Source organism: Rhincodon typus, chromosome 6, assembly GCF_021869965.1.
Source record: "Rhincodon typus isolate 14 chromosome 6, sRhiTyp1.1, whole genome shotgun sequence".
Classification (NCBI taxonomy): Eukaryota; Metazoa; Chordata; class Chondrichthyes; order Orectolobiformes; family Rhincodontidae; genus Rhincodon; species Rhincodon typus.
The window spans coordinates 12,658,051-12,680,913 of NC_063337.1; the positions used below are offsets into that span (position 1 = coordinate 12,658,051).

Genomic DNA, 22,863 nt, shown 5'->3' on the forward strand with positions numbered 1-22,863 from the left:
TCCCGACCCAAAATGTCGACTTCCCTGCTCCTCTAATGCCACCTGACCTGCTGTGTTCCTCCAGTTCAACGTTATATCGAATATAAAGGAGGTTTCTTGTAAATAGCAGGAGATGCGGAAAAAGGTATAGACTTAATATTAACTGACAGGGACTGGGGAGGCTAGAGGGTCAGTATTAATTGATTGGGAATGTGGAAGGTAGTGAGCCAGCATACGGAAGCAGATTAGTGATGAACAAAGAGAAGCAACGTGAATTTGAAGTGTTTGTAGGGCCAGGGCAGTGGTGGAGATGATCTGCTAGAATGGTTGGAATTATGAGATTTCAGAATGGTCGAGGGAAAAAGACTGAGCTTGAATTGATGAGGCATAAATATTAAAACACCAGAATCAAATGGGAAGCCTAACCAAGACAGGGAATAGTTTAAGAACTTACCACTTTGGAATGTAATGAGCATTGTACATCTGTACTCATTATAGAAAATACAATTTTAATTGTGATTGCAAATGTTGAATCCAAATCCACATTACCAACATACAACCACATACTGATGAAACAAATCATAAATCTCACTGAAAAGAAAGCTGAACCTTCATCATTCCTGCGTTTGTCCTGGTGAGTGAAAGACGATACGCTCTGGCAGCATTTCTCTTTTACGCTATTTTCTCTTTTCATCCCATAAAGGTCTGTATACTCAGTGAGTCGTCCATCATCTACCATCATCGAGCATGTTGGGTTGCTTCTGTTGGTTTGAGCAGATTCCAGTAGCTTTGGCTTTGGTTCCCAGTGTTATATGTCCTGCATCCTTTGTGCAGCTCCCCACTGTTCACATTGCTCCGAATATTATGAACTATTTTCAAAACCAAAATTTTACCAATTTTGGATAATCCAATAGAGATGTATGTTCTTATAACTTAAAAATTCTGTTTCAGTTCCATAATTTTTGTCCTTCATTACTTACATTTATGCTAAACAACTTACCATAGAGAAACACAAACATTCGACTCATCTAATCTATTCAGTGGCTCTTCCACATGACGCTTCTCCAACACGATCAGAATGTCCTTCTATTTTTTTTCTCCCTTGCGTGCTTTTCTATTTTCTTCAATGTATTCTTCCTCCAAGCTCTTTGCCACATTTATTCTTTGTCAAAATGAGCTTTAGATTCCATTCACTGTCAGTTTCTCCCAAATTTCCAATTGGAATAATGGCTGACTCTCTAATCTTTAATTTCAAGAAACAGAAGCGACTTCATCATGTTCACCATACTACACTCTTCCATTATTCTAGAGGTCTACAGTATTAGGTTAACCATCTGATACCTCATTCCTGGCAGATATACCCTGTCTGAGTGACCCCTTCAGAGCTCCATACCTTTGGCGAGGATCTTTCTTGAATTCTCTTTTTTTGTGAAGGACTCATGACTTTGGTATCTTCTTTGAAATATTTCTGAAACGAACCAATGAATACAATGAAATAGCAATCAGTGCTATTATTTTAAAAAGCAAATTTTAATAATTTCATACACATTTAGTTTTGAAATTAGATGGACAATTGCCAATTTACATTATTTGGTAACCATGCCTCTCAGGCTTATTTTCCATGTTTAACCATTGGTCCTGCATTCTGCTTCCAAGACAAATTGAAATCCTGAAGAAGTTTGTTGCCTGATTTATAATGGTCTATTAGATTGATTTGCAATCAGTAAACATTACTTTGACAGTGGTGAATCATTGTGGTGCTTGCAGTGATGGGGATCTTGGTGGTAATAGTGTTCCCTGGCATTCGCTCATCCTTAGACTGGGATCGAACTCCTGAGTGTTATCTAGGCCCCTGTGAGATGTTCAGGCGTAGATCTTGCATTGAAGAAAAAAGAAAAGAATTGCAAGTATAAACAGCGCATTGCCTTGACATTGCAACCATTTCTTTAATAAAAATGATGCGGTAATAGTTCCCTGGTGCATTCTTCGTAGCATCATCTTGACTAACAAGTTCCAATATTCCCATCATTGCAAACACCACAATGATTCATATCTTCTGAAGTAATGTTGCAAGTCAAGCTGATAGACCATTGCAAATCAGGCATCAAGCATCTTTGAGATTTTAAAGCTACAGCACTGTCTCGTGACACTGGCTCTAACCAATTTAATCTTGTGTTCCCCCAGTTTAAGAAATTGAGCCTATCGTTCAGAGAGAGATTGAGATTGATTGCCTTCACAACGAAGCCAAAATATTTCAAAAGGTTTGCCTCTGGCACAGAGTGGCCATGACCTTTGCTGCAGCTGCCTCCCCCAGTGATCAGGCACGGCTCTGAATATTCCATCTTCTGAATAGGCTACTGCACTCCGAGGCAAAGTAATAATGATGGGGAAGAAAAATCTGCCCCCGCAGGCAAATTTGAAAATACGAGAATGGCCAATCTGTTTATCCCTTTTGGGCCATCTAATGTCATGGAAGGGACAATTATGGGTTGAAAACAAAATAAGTAAACAAAAAAAACAACATATTGTCTGAAGCCTGTTGGAATTTTCAAGCAGACAACAACTTAATCTGTTTCCACTCCTGTTGAAAATAAGTAAGAGTTGAATGAATATATTAATGTAGAAGAGTAGGACTTTGGCATAATTTCTACTTGACATTGTCTCTCTCCAGTGCTTCCTAGATCTCTAGTACTAAGGGAGCGCTGCACTGTAGGAGTTATGGTTTTTTGATTGAGGTTATTAACCAAACCCTTGTCTTTCCTCTCAGGTGGATGAAAAGGATTCCACAATACTATTTTAAAGTAAATCAGTTCAGCTTGATGCTGAGCTAGGGGAAATCAAGACTTTCCTGCATAATAATGGCTAACCTAATTGAAAGTTCATTCATGAAAGGCCCTGGGCAGTGCCCAGTCTACCTCAGAGTGCCCTGGAAAAGGGCAGAACCTCGAAAATTTGATAAGCAATTAAGCTAGCTGCCTCACTCTGCTACTTTGCAGTAAACCCATGAGTGGATTTCTCCACAAGCAGGATTCTACCAACTAGCCAAAAAAAAACATTTTGCCTCCCACGCAAATGCATATTGTGAAGCATGCGCTTCAGTGCCAGTGTGATGCCGGGTATGTTGGCTGTACATCCCAACAAGTGGTAGGCTGTATCAAGCAGCATGGTGGCTCAGTGGTTAGCACTGCTGCCTCACAGCGTGGCATGGTGGCTCAGTGGTTAGCACTGCTGCCTCACAGCACCAGGAATCCAGGTTTGATTCCACCCTCGGATGACTGTCTGTGTGGAGTTTGCACATTCACCCTGTGTCTGCGTGGATTTCCTCCGGGTGCTCTGGTTTCCTCCCACAGTCCAAAGATGTGCAGAGTAAGTGGATTGGCCATGCTAAATTATTCATAGTGTTCAGGGATGTGTAGGTCAGGTGAGTTATAGGGGATGGGTCAGGGTTGGACGCTCCAAGGGTCAGTGTGGACTTGTTGGGCCGAAGGGCCTGCTTCCACACTGTAGGGGTTCTATGATATCTATGAAATGTAAGATGGCCACAAATAAATCCAACATTGAACACATGGAAAAGTTCTTTACATGGGCAGTGAATGGATTTCGGCACTGTCTGTGCCATGGAGTGTTTCAGGCAATGAGCCTACAGGAAGAGCACATTTCACAGAATCACAAAAACACAGAAGGAGGCCATTTGGCCCATTGTGCCTGGACCAGCTCTTCACATGAGCCTCATGCCTTTCCCTCACATCTTTGCACATTGTTTCTATCCAATATCCTCAATTGAACCTGCCTTCCAGGAAGTGCGTTCCAGACCCGAACAACTCATTGTGTGAAAACGTTTTTTTCTTACATCACACCACATTTGCTTCTTTTGAAAGTTGCAATCAATCTGTACCATCTCGTTTAAGGTGGAGATCAATTTGTTTCCTTACCTCATCCATCAAGCCCTGCCATGAACTTGAACATCTTTATCAGATCACTTTTTAGCCTCTTTCTTTCCAAGCAGAGTAGCATAAGATGTAGGTGACTGAAAACAGACAAAGCTTTGGAAGAATATCGGGAAAGTAGGACCAATCCGAAACGAGGAATTAAGAGGGCTAAAAGGGGTCATGAAATATCTTTAGCAAACAGGGTTAAGGAAAATCCCAAAGCCTTTCATTCATACATAAGGAGCAAGAGGGTAACTAGAGAAAGGGTTCGCCCACTCAAGGACAAAGGAAGGAAGTTATGCGAGGAGTCAGAGAAAATGAGTGAGATTCTTAATGAGTACTTTGCATCGGTATTCACTGAGGAGAGGCACATGATGGATGTTGAGGTTAGGGATAGATATTTGATTACTCTAGGTCAAGTCAGCATAAGGAGGGGGGAAGTGTTGGGTATTCTAAAAGGCATTAGGGTGGACAAGTCCCCAGGTCCGGATGGGATCTATCCCAGGCTACTGAGGGAAGCGAGAGAGGAAATAGTTGGGGCCTTAACAGATATCTTTGCAGCATCCTTGAGCACAGATGAGGTCCCGGAGGACTGGAGAATTGCTAATGTTGTCCCCTTGTTTAAGAAGGGTAGCAAGGATAATCCAGGAAATTATAGACCGGTGAGCCTGACGTCAGTGGTGGGGAAGCTGCTGGAGAAGATACTGAGGGATAGGATCTATTTACATTTGGAAGAAGATGGGCTTATTAGTGTTAGGCAGCATGGTTTTGTGCAGGGAAGGTCATGTCTTACCAACTTGATAGAATTCTTTGAGGAAGTGACAAAGTTGATAGATGAAGGAAGGGCTGTAGATGTCATATACATGGACTTCAGTAAGGCGTTTGATAAGGTTCCCCATGGTAGGCTGACGGAGAAAGTGAAGTCGCATGGGGTCCAGGGTGTACTAGCGAGATGGATAGAGAACGGGCTGGACAACAGGAGACAGACAGTTGTAGTGGAAGGGAGTTTCTCAAAATGGAGAACTGTGACCAGTGGTGTTCCACAGGGATCCATGTTGGGACCACTGTTGTTTGTGATATACATAAACGATCTGGAGGAAGGTATAGATGGTCTGATTAGCAAGTTTGCAGATGACACTAAGATTGGTGAAGTAGCAGATAGTGAAGGGGACTGTCAGAGAATACAGCAGAATATAGATAGATTGGAGAAATGGCAGATGGTGTTCAATCCAGGCAAATATGAAGTGATGCATTTTGGAAGATCCAATTCAAGAGCGAACTATGTGATAAATGGAAAAGCGCTGGGGAAAATTGATGCACAGAGGGATCTGGGTGTTCAGGTCCATTGTACCCTGAAGGTGGCAATGCAGGTGGATAGAGTGGTCAAGAAGGCATATGGCATGCTTTCATTCATCGGACGGGGTATTGAGTACAAGAGTTGGCAGGTCATGTTACAGTTGTATAGGACTTTGGTTCGACCACATTTGGAATACTGCGTACAGTTTTGGTCGCCACATTACCAAAAGGATGTGGATGCTTTGGAGAGGGTGCAGAGGAGGTTCACCAGGATGTTGCCTGGTATGGAGGGTGCTAGCCATGAAAAGAGGTTGAGTAGATTAGGATTATTTACATTAGAAAGACGGAGGTTGAGGGGGGACCTGATTGAGGTCTACAAAATCATAACAGGTAGAGACAGGGTGGATAGCAAGAAGCTTTTTCCCAGAGTGGGGGACTCAGTTACTAGGGGTCACGATCTCAAGGTGAGAGGGGAAAAGTTTAAGGGAGATATGCGTGGAAAGTTCTTTACACAGAGGGTGGTGGGTGCCTGGAACGCGTTGCCAGTGGAGGTGGTAGAGGCAGGCACGATAGCGTCATTTAAGATGTATCTAGACAGGTACATGAATGGACAGGGAGCAGAGGGATACAGGTCCTTGGAAAATAGGCGACAGGTTTAGATAGAGGATCTGGATCGGCGAAGGCTTAGAGGGCTGAAGGGCCTGTTCCTGTGCTGTAATTTTCTTTGTTCTTTGTTCTAGTCCCAAAGTCTACAATCTATCCTTATAATTGTCATTTCTCATTACCAGAAACATTCTTGAAAGGAAAAGTGAGTTCAACGCATGAGGGAGAATAGAATAGAAGGAGGTATCGATATGGTTGGAGTCCAGTCAAGTGGAAGGAAAGACAGTCCAGATGGTATGTTTCTTTACAGAAACTTGTTTATAATTTTATGTAAGTAACAAAGGGCCAGAAATGGAAATTTCAGGTTATAATACATCATATTTCTATTGGTTTGTCCAGATTGATTGGTAAAATTTCAGTTTTGAAAATAGTTCATAATATTCAGGGCAAAGTGAACAGGGGAACATTGACAAATGATACAGGAGATGTAATACTAGGGTCCAAAGCTAAAGCTACTAGAATCTGCTCATACCAACAGGAGCAACCCAATGGACCAGACAATGGCAGAATGCCTTAGAAACCACACAGTATCATACATTCCTTACAATGTGGAAGTAGGCTGTTTGGCCCATCAAGTCTGCACTAATCTTCCAAAGAGCATTCCACCAAGACCCATGAACATACCTGATCCCTGCAACGCTGCATTTCCCATGGCTAATCCAGCTAACCTGCACATCTTTGGGCTGTGGGAGGAAACCCATGCAGACATGGAGAGAATGTGTAAACTCCACATAGACAGTCACCCAAGGGTGGAATCAAGCCCATATCCCTGGTGCTGTGAGGCAGCAGTGCTAACCACGGAGCCACTGTGCCAACAGAATACACAGGACATTAATGGGAATGAATGGGAAAAATAGTAGGAAAATGACAATGATGCGAGAGTTTTAATCTTGCACTCTCCAGGACAAATAGGAATAATGATCAGAGCAAGAGTTCAGCAATTTGTCCCTCCGTTTGGTGATATTCATAGTCTATTTTATTGGGATGCATTTGTACATGGGTAAAGCAGCTTCGAGTTCAGCATTTCCAGTGGAAATTACATAGTACTTTCCATAAAGAGTACAGATCGATCATGCTAGTTTCACACAGGCAAGCTGTAAAACTACTCCACTGTTTTGGTCAGTCCTCCCATTTAATACCACGTTCTTATCATAGAATCCCTACAGTGTGGAAACAGGACCTTCGGCCCAATGAGTCCACACTGACCATCAGAGCATCCCACCCAGACCAATCCCCCACCTAATCTATGCATCCCTCAACACTATGGGCAATTTAGCATGGCCAATCTACCTAACCTAATCCACATCTTTGGATTGTGGGAGAAAGCTGGACCACCCAGAGGAAACCCACGCCGACACGGGGAGAATGTACAAACTCCACACAGACATTCACCTGAGGGTGGAATTGAACCTGGGTTCCTAGTGCTGTGAGGCAGCAATGCTAACCACTGAGCCACCATGTTGCTCCTTCTTATGTTTCTCCTTATTTTATCTGTCATCAGTTCAGGCTCATAGCCTTTTCCCTCAAACCTACTGAAGTTTTGAAATTCTACCCATTCAAACAGATCATCTCCACCATTGCTGACAAACACTTCTAATTCGTGCTGCTCCATTATTGATATCCTTGTTCCCTTCCACGCTCCCAATCAAATAATACTGACCTTCTACCCTCCTTACTCTGTATCAGATAATTTTGACCCTTTCCCATTCCCATTGCATATCTGTTAATGCAGATCTCAACTCACTGCATTCTCCATTCAAACTGGCGCACTGTCCTCCCCATTTCCTATAAGTTAACAATTAAAGCAATTGTGTCATATATATTGCTTCACATACACCGTGCTGGATTCAATACAATACAATTCAACACGGCACAGGAACGGGCCCTTCGGCCCAACAAGCCTGTGCTGATTCTAATCCTTATTTAGATTTGTTACTTATTACCCATGTGTGGTTTCTATCCCTCTGTTTCTATCCCATTCACGTGTCTATCAAGATATACCTTAAACATTGCTAACATACCTGTTTCCACCACCTCCTTTAGCTGTACATTTCAGGCACCCACCACTCTGTGTGTGAAAACTTTTCCCTGCAGTTTTCCCTCAAACCTCCCCTCTCTCACCTTGAACCTGTGCCCCCGTGTAGTTGGCGTTTCCACCCTGGGGAAAAAGCCTCTGACTATCCATGCTATATGTGCCTCACATCATTTTTTTAGACCTCTATCAGGTCGCCCCCTCAGCCTCTGTCTTTCCAGTGAAATCAATCCGAGTTTATCCAACCTCTCCTCATAACTAAAACCTTCCAGAACACCCTGGTAAACCTTCTCTGCACCTTCTCCAAAGCAACCACATCGTTCTGGTAGTGTGGCAACCAGAACTGCATGCAATATTCCAAATGTGGCCTAACTAATGTTTTGTATAGCTGGAACGTAACTTGCCAACTTTTATATTTGTTGCCCCAGCTGATGAAGGCAAGCACGCTGTATGCCCTCTGAGGAAGGGTCACCAGACCCGAAACGTTAACTCTGTTTTCTCCTTCACAGATGCTGCCAGACCTGCTGAGCTTTTCCAGCAACTTTGTTTTTGTTCCTGATTTACAGCATCTGCAGTTCTTTCGGTTTTTATGCTGTATGCCTTCTTGACCACCTTATCCACCTGTGTTGCCACTTTCAGGGAACTGTGGGCCTGTTCTTAAAATATTACCGCAGAATTGAATATCAGGCCTGTCATAGAATAAGTGACAAATGTAATTCCTTCTGTTGTGTTGCCTTGTTTATTTCTATTTTCATCCCACCCACTTCCTGACAGTTACAATAACCTGCATTTATTTAGCTCCTTTCTTGTATTAAAATGTCTCAAGGTTCCATGCAGAGGCATGATAATACAATCATGGCACCAAACTGCCCTTGGAAAAAAATGACCAAACATTTGTCAAAGGGATAAGTTTAGAGGAGTATTTTAAATGAGGAACATGGGGCAGAGAGTTGGAGAGATTTAGAGATGGAATTCCTGAAATTTTGGTCCCACAGGCAACTAAAGGCAAAAGGCCAATGCTGGTTTGACCAATATTGATAAAGAGTAAGGTTTGGAATTGGAGGAATGCTGAAATCTCACAGCCATTTATGGTGTAAGGAGGCACATTGAGAAGGTGGACTGAGGCAACAGAAGCTCTGAAAATGAAGGTAAGAATTTTAACTCAGTGCAGCCCAGAAGCCATTGTAGGTCAGCAAGCAACAGGTGGAAATGGGTGAGTGAGGATCAATGAATTTCTGAGCTAAAATAATGTCTTGGAAGAATCAAGAGTTCATTTAGAAGAATTCAGGGAAACAGTAAGTGAACTTGACTTTGCTAATGAGGCAGTGCTTCTGCAGAGAGTCATAAGCAAATGCGAAATGACAATGACTGACATCTACACAGAAAAACAAACTGAGAATAAGAGAGAACCGAAAGTGTTAAAATTAGATCTGAAACCATATTTAGAATGTCAATAAACCACTTTCTCAGAATTGCTAAATTACAACTGGTATTGGTAGTAACAGGGGTTAAATCTGATAGTGTGATATGCTAATGAGGCACAGTATACGCTGTAACAGTGAGCAAAGCAATGTCACATGATCGTCCTCGCTCTTTCTCTATCTTTGTCTCACTTGCAGCCTGGTGGCAAGATTAAACTAAGCTTAATCTTGCTTAACTTAAGTTTAACTTAAATAAAGCTAATGTTTCCTCCTGCTATCTCAGAATTCACACAACACCAGGTTGCAGCTCACTCAGAGATAGTAAGAACTGCAGATGCTGGAGTCAGAGATAATACAGTGTGGAGCTGGAGGAACACAGCAGGCCAGACAGCATCAGAGGAGCAGGAAAGCTGACGTTTCAGGTTACTATCCTTCTTCAATCCAACCAATAATATTCTATGACAGCCGCAAGGGAAGAAACAATTTGGATAAGTCTCTGCCATTACCAAAAACCTTGACCAGGTTACACATCCCGATAAAGCAACAGTTATGCCAAGGATTTGCAAGAATTCACATTGCATCTGGCCTTGCTGTGAAGCCAAAGGTGAGTTGCTTACTGTGACATTGCATGCAATATGTGGCTAAGTAGATAACATCCTACTCAGGCAATGGTTAAGAGAAGCAAAGACTATATATGTAGCTAGAAATGTACTTAATGCCAATTTCAACTTGCGAGAAATATACCTTTGCTGAGCAGGATAAATTTATTATGTGACAATAGGACATTTTTTTTTAAACAGTGGCTGATTAATATGTGAGTATGGAGTATGGCAGCTTAACAGAAAAGCTAATTAGGAAATAAATTATCTCAGGGTCTTGGATGAAAGTTTGTCTAAATACTTGAAGTTGAGGGATGACAGCACTAAGACAGACAAATCAACTGAGCAGACGAGTTGAGATCAAGAAGCAATATTGATTGACAATTTTAGATTATTAGGAAGAACCCATACCTCAAAAATGACCAACATTTTTAAAATCACTCAAGAGATGTGAGCATTGTTGCCTGGCCAGCCTTTATGGCCCGTCCCTAGTTGGCATTGATAGTGGTGGTGAGTTGCTTTCTGCTGCAGTCCATGTACATTAGATAGACCCATATGCCCTTAGGAGGGAATTCTAGGATTTTGACTCAGCGACAGTAAAGGAACAACAATATATTTCCAAGTCAGGATGAAGAGTGGCTCGAAGGGGAACTTACAGGTGATGATGCTCCCATGTATCTGCTGTCCTTGTCCTTCTAGATGAAAGTGATCGTGGGTTTGCAAGGTGTTGTCTAAGGATCTTTGGTGAATTTCTGCAGTACATGTGATAGATGGTACACACTGCTCGTACTTATTGTCGGTGATGAAGGGAAGTACTACCAATCAAGCAGGTTGCTTTGTCCTGGATGATGTCAAGTTTCCTGAGTGTAGTTGGAGCTGGTACAGGTAGTTCTTCTATAACATGTGTTTTGTTAACACAAATTGGCTAAAATGCGATTGATGAATATTGGACACGGTTTGGATAACACAAACTTTCTGCTTCACAGGTATAGCGATTTTCTGTAGTGATTTCCCCATTAAGCGATTTTCTATAGTGCAATTTTCTATAGTACAAACACATCTATCACGTTATAGAGAGCTACCTGTATTCCATCACAGTCCTGACTTGTGAATATGGTGTCAATCAAACAGGTTGCTTTGTCCTAAGTGGTGTCGAGCTTCTCGAGGTTAATTGAAACTGAACTCACTCAGGCAACTGGGGAGTATTTCATCACACTACTGACTTGTGCCTTGTAAATGGTGAACAGGCTTTGGAGAGTCAGGGAGTTACTTGCTGCAGGATTCCTAGTCTCTGATCTGCTCTTGTCACTATCATGTTTATGTGGTGAGTCCAGTTGATTTTCTGGCCAATGGCAACACCAGGATGTCAATAGTGGGGTATTCAGTGATGATAAGTTCTGCCCTCATGTTGGAGGGAAGGTCATTGATGATTCAGTAGCTATGTTAAGTTTCAAATCAGAGTATATTTGTATGTTCACAGATGCGGCTATATAAAACTAGGGTAAGCAGGGAGACTGTGTCAATCTCACCTTTGGTGGGAAACTTAATTAGTGGGACGAGTTTCCTACATATCTTTTTTACCACCACAATTCACAAAGCTTGCCTCAAGTATTGGTTTTGACAACCAGCCCTTATTGAAGAGTTGACATTGCTCCCAAACTTCACAAAATAACTTGGAAGTTTTTATTTCAACACATTGCCCTCTGCCTCACATCAGCACCAGAAAGATTTCAGAGGACGATGTCAGAATCCTAGGATTGGATGGATTAATATATCACATGGATCTATTCAGCTCAAACTTGACACTAGAGGGCGAGCTATACTGCAACTCTGACAGAAAGCAAGACTCACATTCAACAGCAAATGTGAATTCTCACTGTGGACTGTAAAATTCCATGGATCCGCTGTCAGGGTTGATCAAGAGAAGACATTTGCTACCAAAGCGGTCTAGCTTCTCAAAATGTGAATGAGCACAAAGGTTTGGCAAACCAAGGTAGAAAGTATTTGCACAACTTAACTGTATTCAATGAATTACTAAGTCGGCTAAGAAAATGCATGATGTTTGGACGGAGCACAACAGAGTATTTTTTAAGAAAGTCAAAGAGATATTGATATCATCTGATATTTTTCCTCATAATGACCCAGGGCGACCTACCATCATTTCTGCAATGTATCTTCTACAGAACTTTGAGTGGGAGTCTTACAGATAGAAATGGATGGAAAGTGAAGATCAGTTTACTACCAATCCCGTTAACTCGCAGAAACCGAACAGAGAAATACTGCGATCAGGAAAGAAGCATTAGCTACTCTGTGGGCTTGGGAGAAGTTTATAGATTATGTTCTTGAGCTTCACATCAAGATAAAGACAGGCTGCAAATAGTTAGTGACGCTCTTAAAATCTAAGAAGTTAGTGTTACAGACCAGACCAGACCAGACCCTCTCAAAAATATTTTAAGAGGGCAGCATAGACCCTAATTTGATCTTATTCTAGAGACCAATATAAAGTGCTGTGTTCTGGATGCAATTTGACTGGTCAAACTACTTGACGCTAAAAGAAACACAATTTATTTAAAGACTATAGTTAAAATACAACAAAAGAAAGAAGAACTTAGAATACTTGTACCCCACAGTGGTCGAAAATGCCCTCGACCGTGTCTCTCGCATTTCCTGCAACTCATCCCTCACACCCCGTCCCTGCAATAACAACCAAAACAGAATCTCCCTCATCCTCAAGTACCACACCACCAACCTTCGGATCCAACGCATCATCCTTCGCCACGTCCGTTATCTGCAATCCGACCCTACTACCAAAGACAATTTTCCCTCCCCACCCTTATCTGCTTTCCGGACGGACCACCCTCTCTGTGACTCCCTTGTCCGCTCCACACTCCCCTCCAGCCCCACCACACCCGGCACTTTTCCCTGCAACCGCAGGAAGTGCTACACCTGCCCCTACACCTCCCCCCTCTCCCCCATCCCAGGCCCCAAGAAGACGTTCCACATCAAACAGATGTTCACCTGCACATCTGCTAATGTGGTATACTGTATCAGCTGTTACCAATGTGGCCTCCTCTACATCGGGGAAACCAAACGGAGGCTTGGGGACCGCTTTGTGGAACACCTACGCTTGGTTCGCGACAAACGACTGCACCTCCCAGTCGCGAACCATTTCAACTACCCCTCCCACTCCTTGGACGACATGTCCATCCTGGGCCTCCTGCAGTGCCACAACGATGCCACCCTCAGGTTGCAGGAACAGCACCTCATATTCCGCTTGGGAACCCTGCAGCCCAATGGTATCAACGTGGACTTCACAAGCTTCAAAATCTCCCCTCCCCCGACCGCATCCCAAAACCAGCCCAGCTCGTCCCCGCAACCTTAACCTGTCTGTCCTTCCTCCCACCTATCCACTCCTCCCACCTCAAGCCCCACCCCCATCTCCTACCAACCAGCCTCATCCCATCTCCTTGACCTGTCCGTCCTCTCTGGACTGACCTATCCCCTCCCTAACTGCCCACTTACACTCACCTTTACTGGTTCCATCACCGCCTCTTTGACCTGTCTGTCTCCTCTCCACCTATCTTCTCCTTTATCCATCTTCTATCTGCCTCCCCCTCTCTCCCTATTTATTTCAGAATCCCCTTCCCCTCCCCCATTTCTGAAAAAGGGTCCAGACCCGAAACATCAGCCTTCCTGCTCCTCTGATCCTGCTTGGCCTGCTGTGTTCATCCAGCTCTACACCATGTTATCTCAGATTCTCCAGCATTGGCAGTTCTGACTATCTCAGAACTTACAATACCTTAACATTTATAGAATAATAGATACAGTAACTATTGCTAATTAACTGTTGTAAGTAACATCCCATAAATACACCCTTTCGAAAAAAGGCAAATTCGGAAATCAGATTTTCTCATATGCAATTCCTGCAGTGGGAAGAGAGCCACCAGCTTCCATCTGTAACTAATAGAGGGCAAAAAATTGCTCTACTTCTTTAAAATTCCAGCAGATTCTGCTGAATCCAAAAGTTAAAAAAAAAAACTAGAAATCTTGGTCTGTGAGAACTCGCCACACCCAACCAGGCTGCTTCTATTGTTCCAACTTTTAAAAAAATCTCAAGGGCTCACACGCTGTTTACATTACCACAGACTACTCAGCGTCTTTCGTTAAATCTCTCGCTTAAAATAAACCAGGACAAAATGCACCTCTTAAAGCCACAATATCATCACATTAGTAAAAGTGCATTTAGTTTAATGTAAAGTGTATGATATTTTTATACATTAATGTAATTTATTTTAAGGTTCCAGTTTTGATTAGTGGCATGTGGCTTTCATTCTGTCTGTGTGAAGGGAATTAATGGTTAACGTAACTGTATCAGCGCTGCCTCGTGTTCCCATGAGGGGCTTGAACAGTTCATCCACTTTACCAACACCTTCCACCCCAACCTCAAGTTCACCTGGACCATCTCTGATACCTCCCTCTCCTTCCTGGACCTCTCTGACTCCATCTCTAGTGACCACCTCAAAACTGACGTCTATTTCAAGCCCACCGACTCCCACAGCTACCTAGACTACACCTCCTCTCACCCAACCTCCTACAAGAATGCAATTCCCTACTCTCAATTCCTCTGCCTCCACCTCGTCTGCTCCCAAGTTGGGGCGCTCCACTCCTGCATATCCCAGATTTCCTCCTATTTCAAGGACTGTAACTTTCTCCCCTCTGGTGATCAAAATTGCCCACAACCAAATCTCTTAAATTTCTTGCACTTCTGCCCTCACATTCCCTCCCCCCCCAACAAAAATAAAGACAGAATCCCCCTTGTCCTCACATACCACCCCACCAAACTCCGCATCCAATGCATCATTCTCCGCCACTTCTGCGACCTATAATCCGATCCCAAAACCAAAGATATGTTTCCCTCCCCACCCCTATCTGCATTTTGTTGTGACCACTCTCTCCATGAGTCCCTTGTCTGCTCCACACTCCCCACTAGCCCCACCATCCCCGGAACCTTTCCCTGAAACCGCAGGAAGTGCTACTCCTGCCCCTACACCTCGTCCCTCACCTCCATTCAAGGCACAAAATAAACCTTTCATATTCAACAGGGGTTCACCTGCACATCCATCAACTTGGTCTACTCCATCCGCTGCTCCCGATGTGACCTCCTCTACATCAGTGAGACCAAGCGTAGACTCGGAGACCTTTTCGTAGAGCATCTGTGCTCTGTATGCGACAAATGACAACACCTTCCAGTCGTGAACAATTTTATCTCCTCCTCCCGCTCCCTGGGTGACATGTCCATCCTGGGCCTCCTCCTGTGTCACAATGACGCCACGCAAAAATTGGAGGAGCAGCACCTCATATTCCGCCTCGGGACCCAACAGCTCAATGGCCTAAACATGGAATTAACTAGTTTTAAAATTTCCCCGTCCTGGCCTCATCCCATGTCCAACCTTCCCTCTTATCCCCGCCTCCTTGACCTGACACAACCTGTCCATCTTCTCTCCCGCCCATCCGGCCCACCCATCCCACTGACCAATTTCCACCACTGCCTACCTGCACTCACCTATCACCAACTCACCTACCTTTCCCAGCCCCACCCCTCCTCTCTGCTTATTTCCCAGCTCCCTTACCCTCCCCATTTCTGCAGAAGGGTCCTGACCCGAAACGTCAACTTTCCTGCTCCTCTGATGCTGCCTGGCCTGCTGTGTTCCTCGAGCTCCACACTGTGTTATCTCTGACTCCCTTATCTGAAGTTCTTGCTGTCTCTGAAACATGATGATCTTATTTTTATGCACTGATAGGATGGGCCAGCATTTATTGTCAATCCTGAGTTACCCATGAGAAGGTATTGTTGAGCTGCGTTCTTGAACTGCTACTGTCCAGTTGGTGTAGGTAAACTCACAATGCCAATAGAGAAGGAATTCCAGGGTTTTCACCCAGCGATAATGAAGGAACGATGATATATTTTCCAAGTCAGGACGGTGAGTGGCTTGGAGAGGAACTTGCAGGCTGGAGGGCTCCCATGTATCTGCTGCAATTGTCCTTCTGGACAGAAATGGTCATGGGGTTGGAAAGTGCTGTCTAAGGATCTTTGGTCAATTTCTGAAGTGCATCTTGTAGATAGTACATTTGGTGCTACTGAGCAGGAACCCTAGCCTCTGTCTTTCTGTTGTAGCCAATTTTGTGTTTATTTGGTGAGTCCAGTTATGTTTCAGGTCAATGGTGGCCCCCAAGATGTTGATAGTGTGGGATGCAGTGATGGTAACGCCATTGAATGTGAAGGGTCAATGGTTAGATTATGATTTAACATAGATGGTCATTGTCTGGCATTGGTGTAGTGCGAATGTTACCTGTCATTTGTCAGCCCAAGTTGCCTTTCCTGCCTCTGGCTCCAATAACTGCTGTTGGGCTGAAACTCTCCTCAAGCAGTGGGGTGCCACTCTGGAAATGATAAAATGCTGGCTTCATCACAACATTATCCCAAACTGGCCCATTACTAAAGCAAAAGCATTTCCATGGAGTAAGCAGCTGATTAGTCTTCTATCTCAGTCACTGCTCAGCATTGGGAGACGACAGTGGGTCAGCTATTGCAACACAGTGTGGCCCACTTTGTCTTGCAGGTCTCTCCATACCTGCTCCCCAGGCAGTTGACAACACTTTGTCTCCATCTCCCACTGTTTCCAAAACACACCAGCCCATCACACAACGTTCAGCAATGCGTAGCAGCATAGAACTGAGAGAGAACTGCAACACAGAGCACCCTGTCATGTTGCTGCAGGGCAGGAAATGCCTTACGTGCACAGTTTATATGTTGTTTGTGCTTCAGTTGGTCGCCTTTCTCATCTAGCTCATTGTAGTGAGGATTTCCCCGTTACAGAAATAACCTCATTCACACTCTATCCAGAGGGCAGGGTAACATGTGATCGTCATTCAGCTAGGACGCTCATAACAATAACAAGTGTTTATTTTTACATTTGTTCAATACACATGAGCATCCCTGGCAGAATGGGCATTTATTGTCCATCTTTAATTACCCTTAAAGTAGCAATGAGCCACTTTATTGAACTTTTGGGTTAGATACACACAGTGCTGTTGGGGAGGGATTTCCACTATTTTGACGTAGTGAAACTGAAAAAATGGCAATATGTTTCCAAGCCAGGATGGTGAGTGGCTCAGAGGGGGACTCCAGGCTTGTACCTGCTGCCTTTGTCCTTCATGGCAATAAAGGTTGTGGGTTTGGAAACTGCTGGTGATGGAGCCTGAGTTGCTTCATACATCTTTTGGCCGGTACGCACTGCTGCCACTGTGCACGGGTGGTAGAGAGAGGGAATGTTTAAATTGGCCAGAGACAGAAATTGCTGACAAAAAAACTCAGCAGGCCTGGCAGCATCTGTGGAGAGAAAACAGAGTCAACTTCTTCCGTGACCAAGCAACCTTGACCCTGCACGATATCGAGGTTCTTGAGAACATTGTTGGAGCTGCACTCAGAAATTAAGGTCCAGTCATCGTCAAATTTTCCAAAGCATACAAGTACAAGTGGACCTTTCACAAAGCACATGGAAACCTAGGGTCCTTTTCTAACCAGCACACTATTCTCGCCTTGTCTACTTCATGGGAAGTCCTCTGACTTCCAGCACATTGAAGAAGAATTAGAACACCATAATTCCAGAAGAAATAGGAAAAGGAGTGTGTGAGCCAACCCCTCAAGCCAGGTCCGCCATTCAATAAGATCAAGGCTGATCCAACATTCTTCATGCCCAATTTCCCAACCTTTCTCCCTGATCCTTGATTCTTCTACTGATCAGAAATCTCTCAATCTCAGTCTTAAATACACAGAGTTGGTCTTCTTTAAAATTTTGTGACTTCAAATGTTATTCCTTCAGCCCAAGATGTGATATTGGTGTTGAGAGAAAGTGCACAGGTGGAAATATCCAAGTAAACATTCAGGATTATGTCCTGACGTTTGCTGGAGCTGGTATGTTCGCAGTCCAAGGAACAAGAGCCATTTGTCAGGCGAATATCTGTACCATCAGTGTGAAATGGAAGTTTGAAGTGTATGCTGACAGCCGTGATTTGTTTTTAGTACGGGGACGACAGTGGTGCAGAGAGTACAGCAATGGGCCTTATAACTGTTCAAAGCTTAGGTGAGATAAGCTTTCACAATGTCGCCTGCAGGAGGAAAGGCAGCTTATGAATGTGCAATGACAGCTTTGAAGGGACAATTACACGGTGATGCCAAATGACGTGCTCCAAAGTCACTTTTTCATTCAGATGTGACAGAAAGAAGGGGAGGCAGTAACTCACTTAGTAACTTGTTTGAGGTACACATCGGATGATTGTTATTACATTGTAACATATGTGAATAACCAGATAATAGAGTGGGGGCCATAAGATACAGGAGCAGAATTAGACCATGCAGCTCATCAAGACTGCTCCACCGTTTGATCATGGCTGATATGTTTCTCAACCTCATTCCTCTGCTTCTCTCTGTAATCCTTGATACCTTTACTAATCACAAACCTATCTATCTCTGACAACAAGGTGCAGAGCTGGATGAACACAGCAGGCCAAGCAGCATCATAGGAGCAGAAAGGCTGACGTTTCGGGCCTAGACCCTTCATCAGAACTATCTCTGTCCATTTTCCTTATTTAAAGCTGTCACTATTAGCCCCTATAACACCCTCAAGCCTCCCGAATAGTTTTCCAGTCGTGCGTGAGGCTCTCGCTTTCTTCAACCCATGTAATGTCACAAATCAGAAATGAGAAGTGTAAAAAAAATCAGAAAATTATTCTAATAGACAAACTTGCATTTAAAAAAAGGATACAACTGTGGATACAAAGCATTCCTGCAAAAATCAATACTTTGAATCACCTAACATTGCACAATTAGACTACATCTTGAGAATATAATTTTACCACATGATTCCTGAGTTGAAGTATGAAATTGAGACACATGCACACAGCTCATTTTAGATTTGGACAAAATCAAATCTTTGATACACAGCGACATTCTCCCTGATGATGAACAATTATCTTTATAACACAGGAGCTCTGAATTTCTTGCAGTTCTCTCCACTTGCAATCTGCAAAGCTTCTTTTGAGAAAAACACCCAAACTGAAAATGGCAATAAGGATGAAGAGGATAGGCTGGGATTGGTAGCTGCTGAGAAACACTTGAGCTTTAACTGGATGTATTTGCTGTAGCAGCAATCTGCTCAGCACAATTGCAAATGTGCTTCACACAAAAGCAGCTGCTGCATCAACATTTTCTATAATGTGATAAAAGGTGCAAAAGGGAAATCAAGTCTACTTCCAGTGTGCAAGTGCAGAAATTGCTGATTGTATTATTAGCAGGCTAACATTTAAAAGTTTTCATTTGACATTACCTTATTATGTATTTTAACAACAGTAGCGCACCAACAAAAGTTAACAGCTCAGTTAAAAATAGCAGATGAATAATTTTTTTTGGAAGCCCACTCCTAAAATCAGCAACAGCCCATTTATAAATGTAAAAATGTGACATGAGGTAACAGCTCTGATGTATTTTGATTATTCACTGTTGATTCCATATTTCAGTTGCATTTATCAACAAGATAAAAATTGAAGATTACAGATAGCAAGTCTCAATCTCAAAGCTCCAGTGTAGAATGCCATGAAATGACCTCATACACAAAAATATTTGAGAGAATTTCTTGGGGTACACCTCCTGTACATTATTTCTATCTTAGTATACTCAAGATGATCTCATTTATGACCTTTACAATTGAAAGGAAATTTATTTTCAACTAAGGAGGCTAGATTTGGTCAGAGTCATCAAAGATTTGAATGTTTTCTTTATTGTCAATGACATAGCATTACCAAGTGAAAGATGAAATATTTAAAGGATCAAAAACAAAGTTGCTGGAAAAGCTCAGCAGGTCTGGCAGCATCTGTGAAGGTAAAAATAGAGTTTTTTCAGAACTGAGGAAGGATCACCGGACCCGAAACGTTAACTCTGTTTCTTCCTTCACAGATGCTGCCAGACCTGCTGAGCTTTTTCCAGCAACTTTGTTTTTGTTCCTGATTTACAGCATCCGCAGTTCTTTCAGTTTTTAATATTTAAAGAATATCTGGCTTAATGGATTGAATAGTCTCCTTCTATGCTATGTCATTCTACAAATGATGGCCAAATTGCAACGTGTAGCAAATGTGTAATTGAGCATTGACAGGGATTATAACCCATAGGTATGGAAGAATGTAGCTCTTATATCTGTTCCATCATTCAGTGGGATTATGGCTGATCTGTGACCCAAATCCATATACCTGATATCTATCCCTTAATACAGAGGGTTAACAAAATAATTCTCCATCTTAGATTCTAAATAATCTTTTTTATTTATTAATTCATAGGTTTTGGGCATTTGCTGACCATTCCAACTTACCCTTGAACTGAAAGGCAAATGGTGCATTCAGAAGATAGTTAAGACCCAAACATGTTGTTGCAAATCTGGAATTACAAGTTGGTCAGGCTGAGTTAAAGTAGCAGTTTGCCTTCCCCAATGTGAACCAGATGAGATTTTATAAACATCACCATTAGACTGGTTTTATATTGCAGATATGTTAATCTGACTTTAATTAATTCCACCAATATGGTAACTGAATCCATGGACTGGATTTTCAAGGAGAAGGCATTGCACTCAAATTCATACACTGCTCTGTTTTTACATTAAAAGCAAGCACCACATTTCTTACAGGAGATTCCATCAACTCAACTAATTCCTCTTTCTGATTGATTAAATAGACATTTAATCTTCCATATCCCAAGGACAACCCTAGATGCGTAATCTATCCTCATGTGGTATTATCACAGGTTATTAATCGAAAGACCCAGGTAACGTCTGGGGACCTGGCCTTGAATCCCACCATGGCAGATGGCGGAATTTGAATTCAATAAAAATTTTGAATTATCAGTCTAACGATGACATGATACTGTTGGTCATTGTTGGAAAAACTCATCTGGTTCACTAATGCCCTCAAGGGAAGAAAACTGTCGTTCTTACTTGGTCTGGTCTACATGTGACCCAGAGACCATTCGGAGCAGAATCGAGTCTGCTGTATTATTTGTCCAGCCGAATAGCCTAATTCTGCCCGCAGCAATGCGATTGTCTCTAAACTGCTCTCTGGACAATTAGGAATGAGCAATACTAATGCAAACCTAACTGGCAACACCTACATCTCTATAATCCAGGTGTCATTTTGGAAAATATGCCTTTGTTTCCCTCCAAGGCCAATGCATCCTTCCCAATGAATGGTGCTAGAATGGAACACAGTGTTCCAGATATGGTCTAACCATCAATCTTTAGTATCACTTCTAACTCTTTGTATTCCAACTAAGGTCAGCCTTCTGATTGCCTTTCTGATTATTAATTTTATTTATCTCACAGTCTGAAGCAACACAACGCACATTAAACTGAGGCATATGCTGTTATTTTTCTGCATGCATAATTATTGACCTCTTGTTCCAGTGGGGGCTAGAATCGGACAGAGAAATGGCAGAAAGGAGCAGGTATGAAAATTATCACTGAAGAAGCAAAGCTAAATTTCGATAAAGGCACACTCACTGCATCAAATAGCTTCACATTAAGATAAGGGTGGGGAGGCAATGTAATTGCTACTGAACCATTTGGAATAAAACAGCAAGTCATGGAAGTATGTCAGCAGGTCTGGCAACATCTGTGGAGACAGAAATTGAGTTAACGGGTAGAAGTTTCAAGTAGGCATCAGGCCCACAGAGGAGTTATAGGGCCACACGAGCTGAGAGTCAGACCAACTCAGCAATATTCCCAGAAACAGCTTCTGAGCTTGCCGTCTCATTCAGGATTCAGGTCTAGATTGAGCTGATGCTGACCCAACTCATGTACTGATAGGTCTACAATGTTGGCAGTTTCATCCAGCTAGTCACAGAGATGCTAATGCTGATCCGCACACAATATGTAGCGATTGATGAGTTGTAATGTAGGAGAAACCCATCTTCTGCATCTATCCCAATCCCACTGAAGTTTTCCCTGCACACATCTCCCTATAACAAACATGAGACCTCTTATGCTAAAGGCTCCCTGAACATGGGCAGGGAGACCACTTCTGTTAAGTTTCCAACCTTTACTCCAGGAAGGGTGCTCTACCACAAATGCCGCCCAGGCTCTTGACTGTCCCTAGTGAATCAACTATCTGCCTCCATTACCCCTCGGTGGGAAACTTCTCTACTGGTGAGACTCTGCCAAGGTACTACTTGAATGCAACTCCCCACTAAATTCTTGACCCACCCAATTGTTAGTCAGTATTGTGAGAGTTCAGCCTGATAGGCATCAGAACTAATCCTGAGCCGTGAAGAAATCTTGATTGACAATGACGAGCAGTTCACAATGGACAAGCTGTGGAGAAAATAAGGCATTCCAAATATCGATTTGTACGCTCAGGATCATGGCAGGTGCATGGATGGGTGGCAGTGAAAGCTTCTTAATTCTTCACTTTGGAGACTTTCTTCAATGACAACTGTTTGACATTCATCAACTTTTGAGACTGGTATCTGACAGTTTATCCAATTCTGTAAGGAAGGAAAACTGCATTATTCTGAAGGTTTTTATTGTTATTGCAATTATCATTGGATCAAACATCTCAATTTTACAGGCCATTCATCCCATCATAGCTATACCTCCGCCAACTTTTTGACCAAGCTATTCAATTTCTCAGTCTCAGCTCTTTTTCCACCTCATTCAAATATCTAGCCAATGTACCTTTGAGCGTAATGGTGAATCTGCATTCACCATCCTTTTAGGCTATACAATGGAGATGCATACAGCTGGCTGCACAGAACATTTTCCTCTCATTGGCTCTCGTACTTTGGCCAATTCTCTGTAATTACCAGTGCATCTATATGCTTAGGGATGGGATATAAATTGGACAGG

General features: G+C 42.8%; 1 protein-coding gene across 1 annotated transcript in view; it reads right to left on the reverse strand.

The window, feature by feature from the left end:
- Positions 1-22,376: 22,376 nt before the first annotated feature.
- The window catches only part of LOC109929202 (granulocyte-macrophage colony-stimulating factor receptor subunit alpha-like), a 43,515-nt gene continuing 43,028 nt past the window's right edge, over positions 22,377-22,863 (reverse strand). Inside the window, exon 11 of the mRNA XM_048597886.1 lies at positions 22,377-22,502. Within this exon, the coding sequence (XP_048453843.1) occupies positions 22,377-22,502 (126 nt within the window). The remainder of the gene's footprint in view (positions 22,503-22,863) is intronic.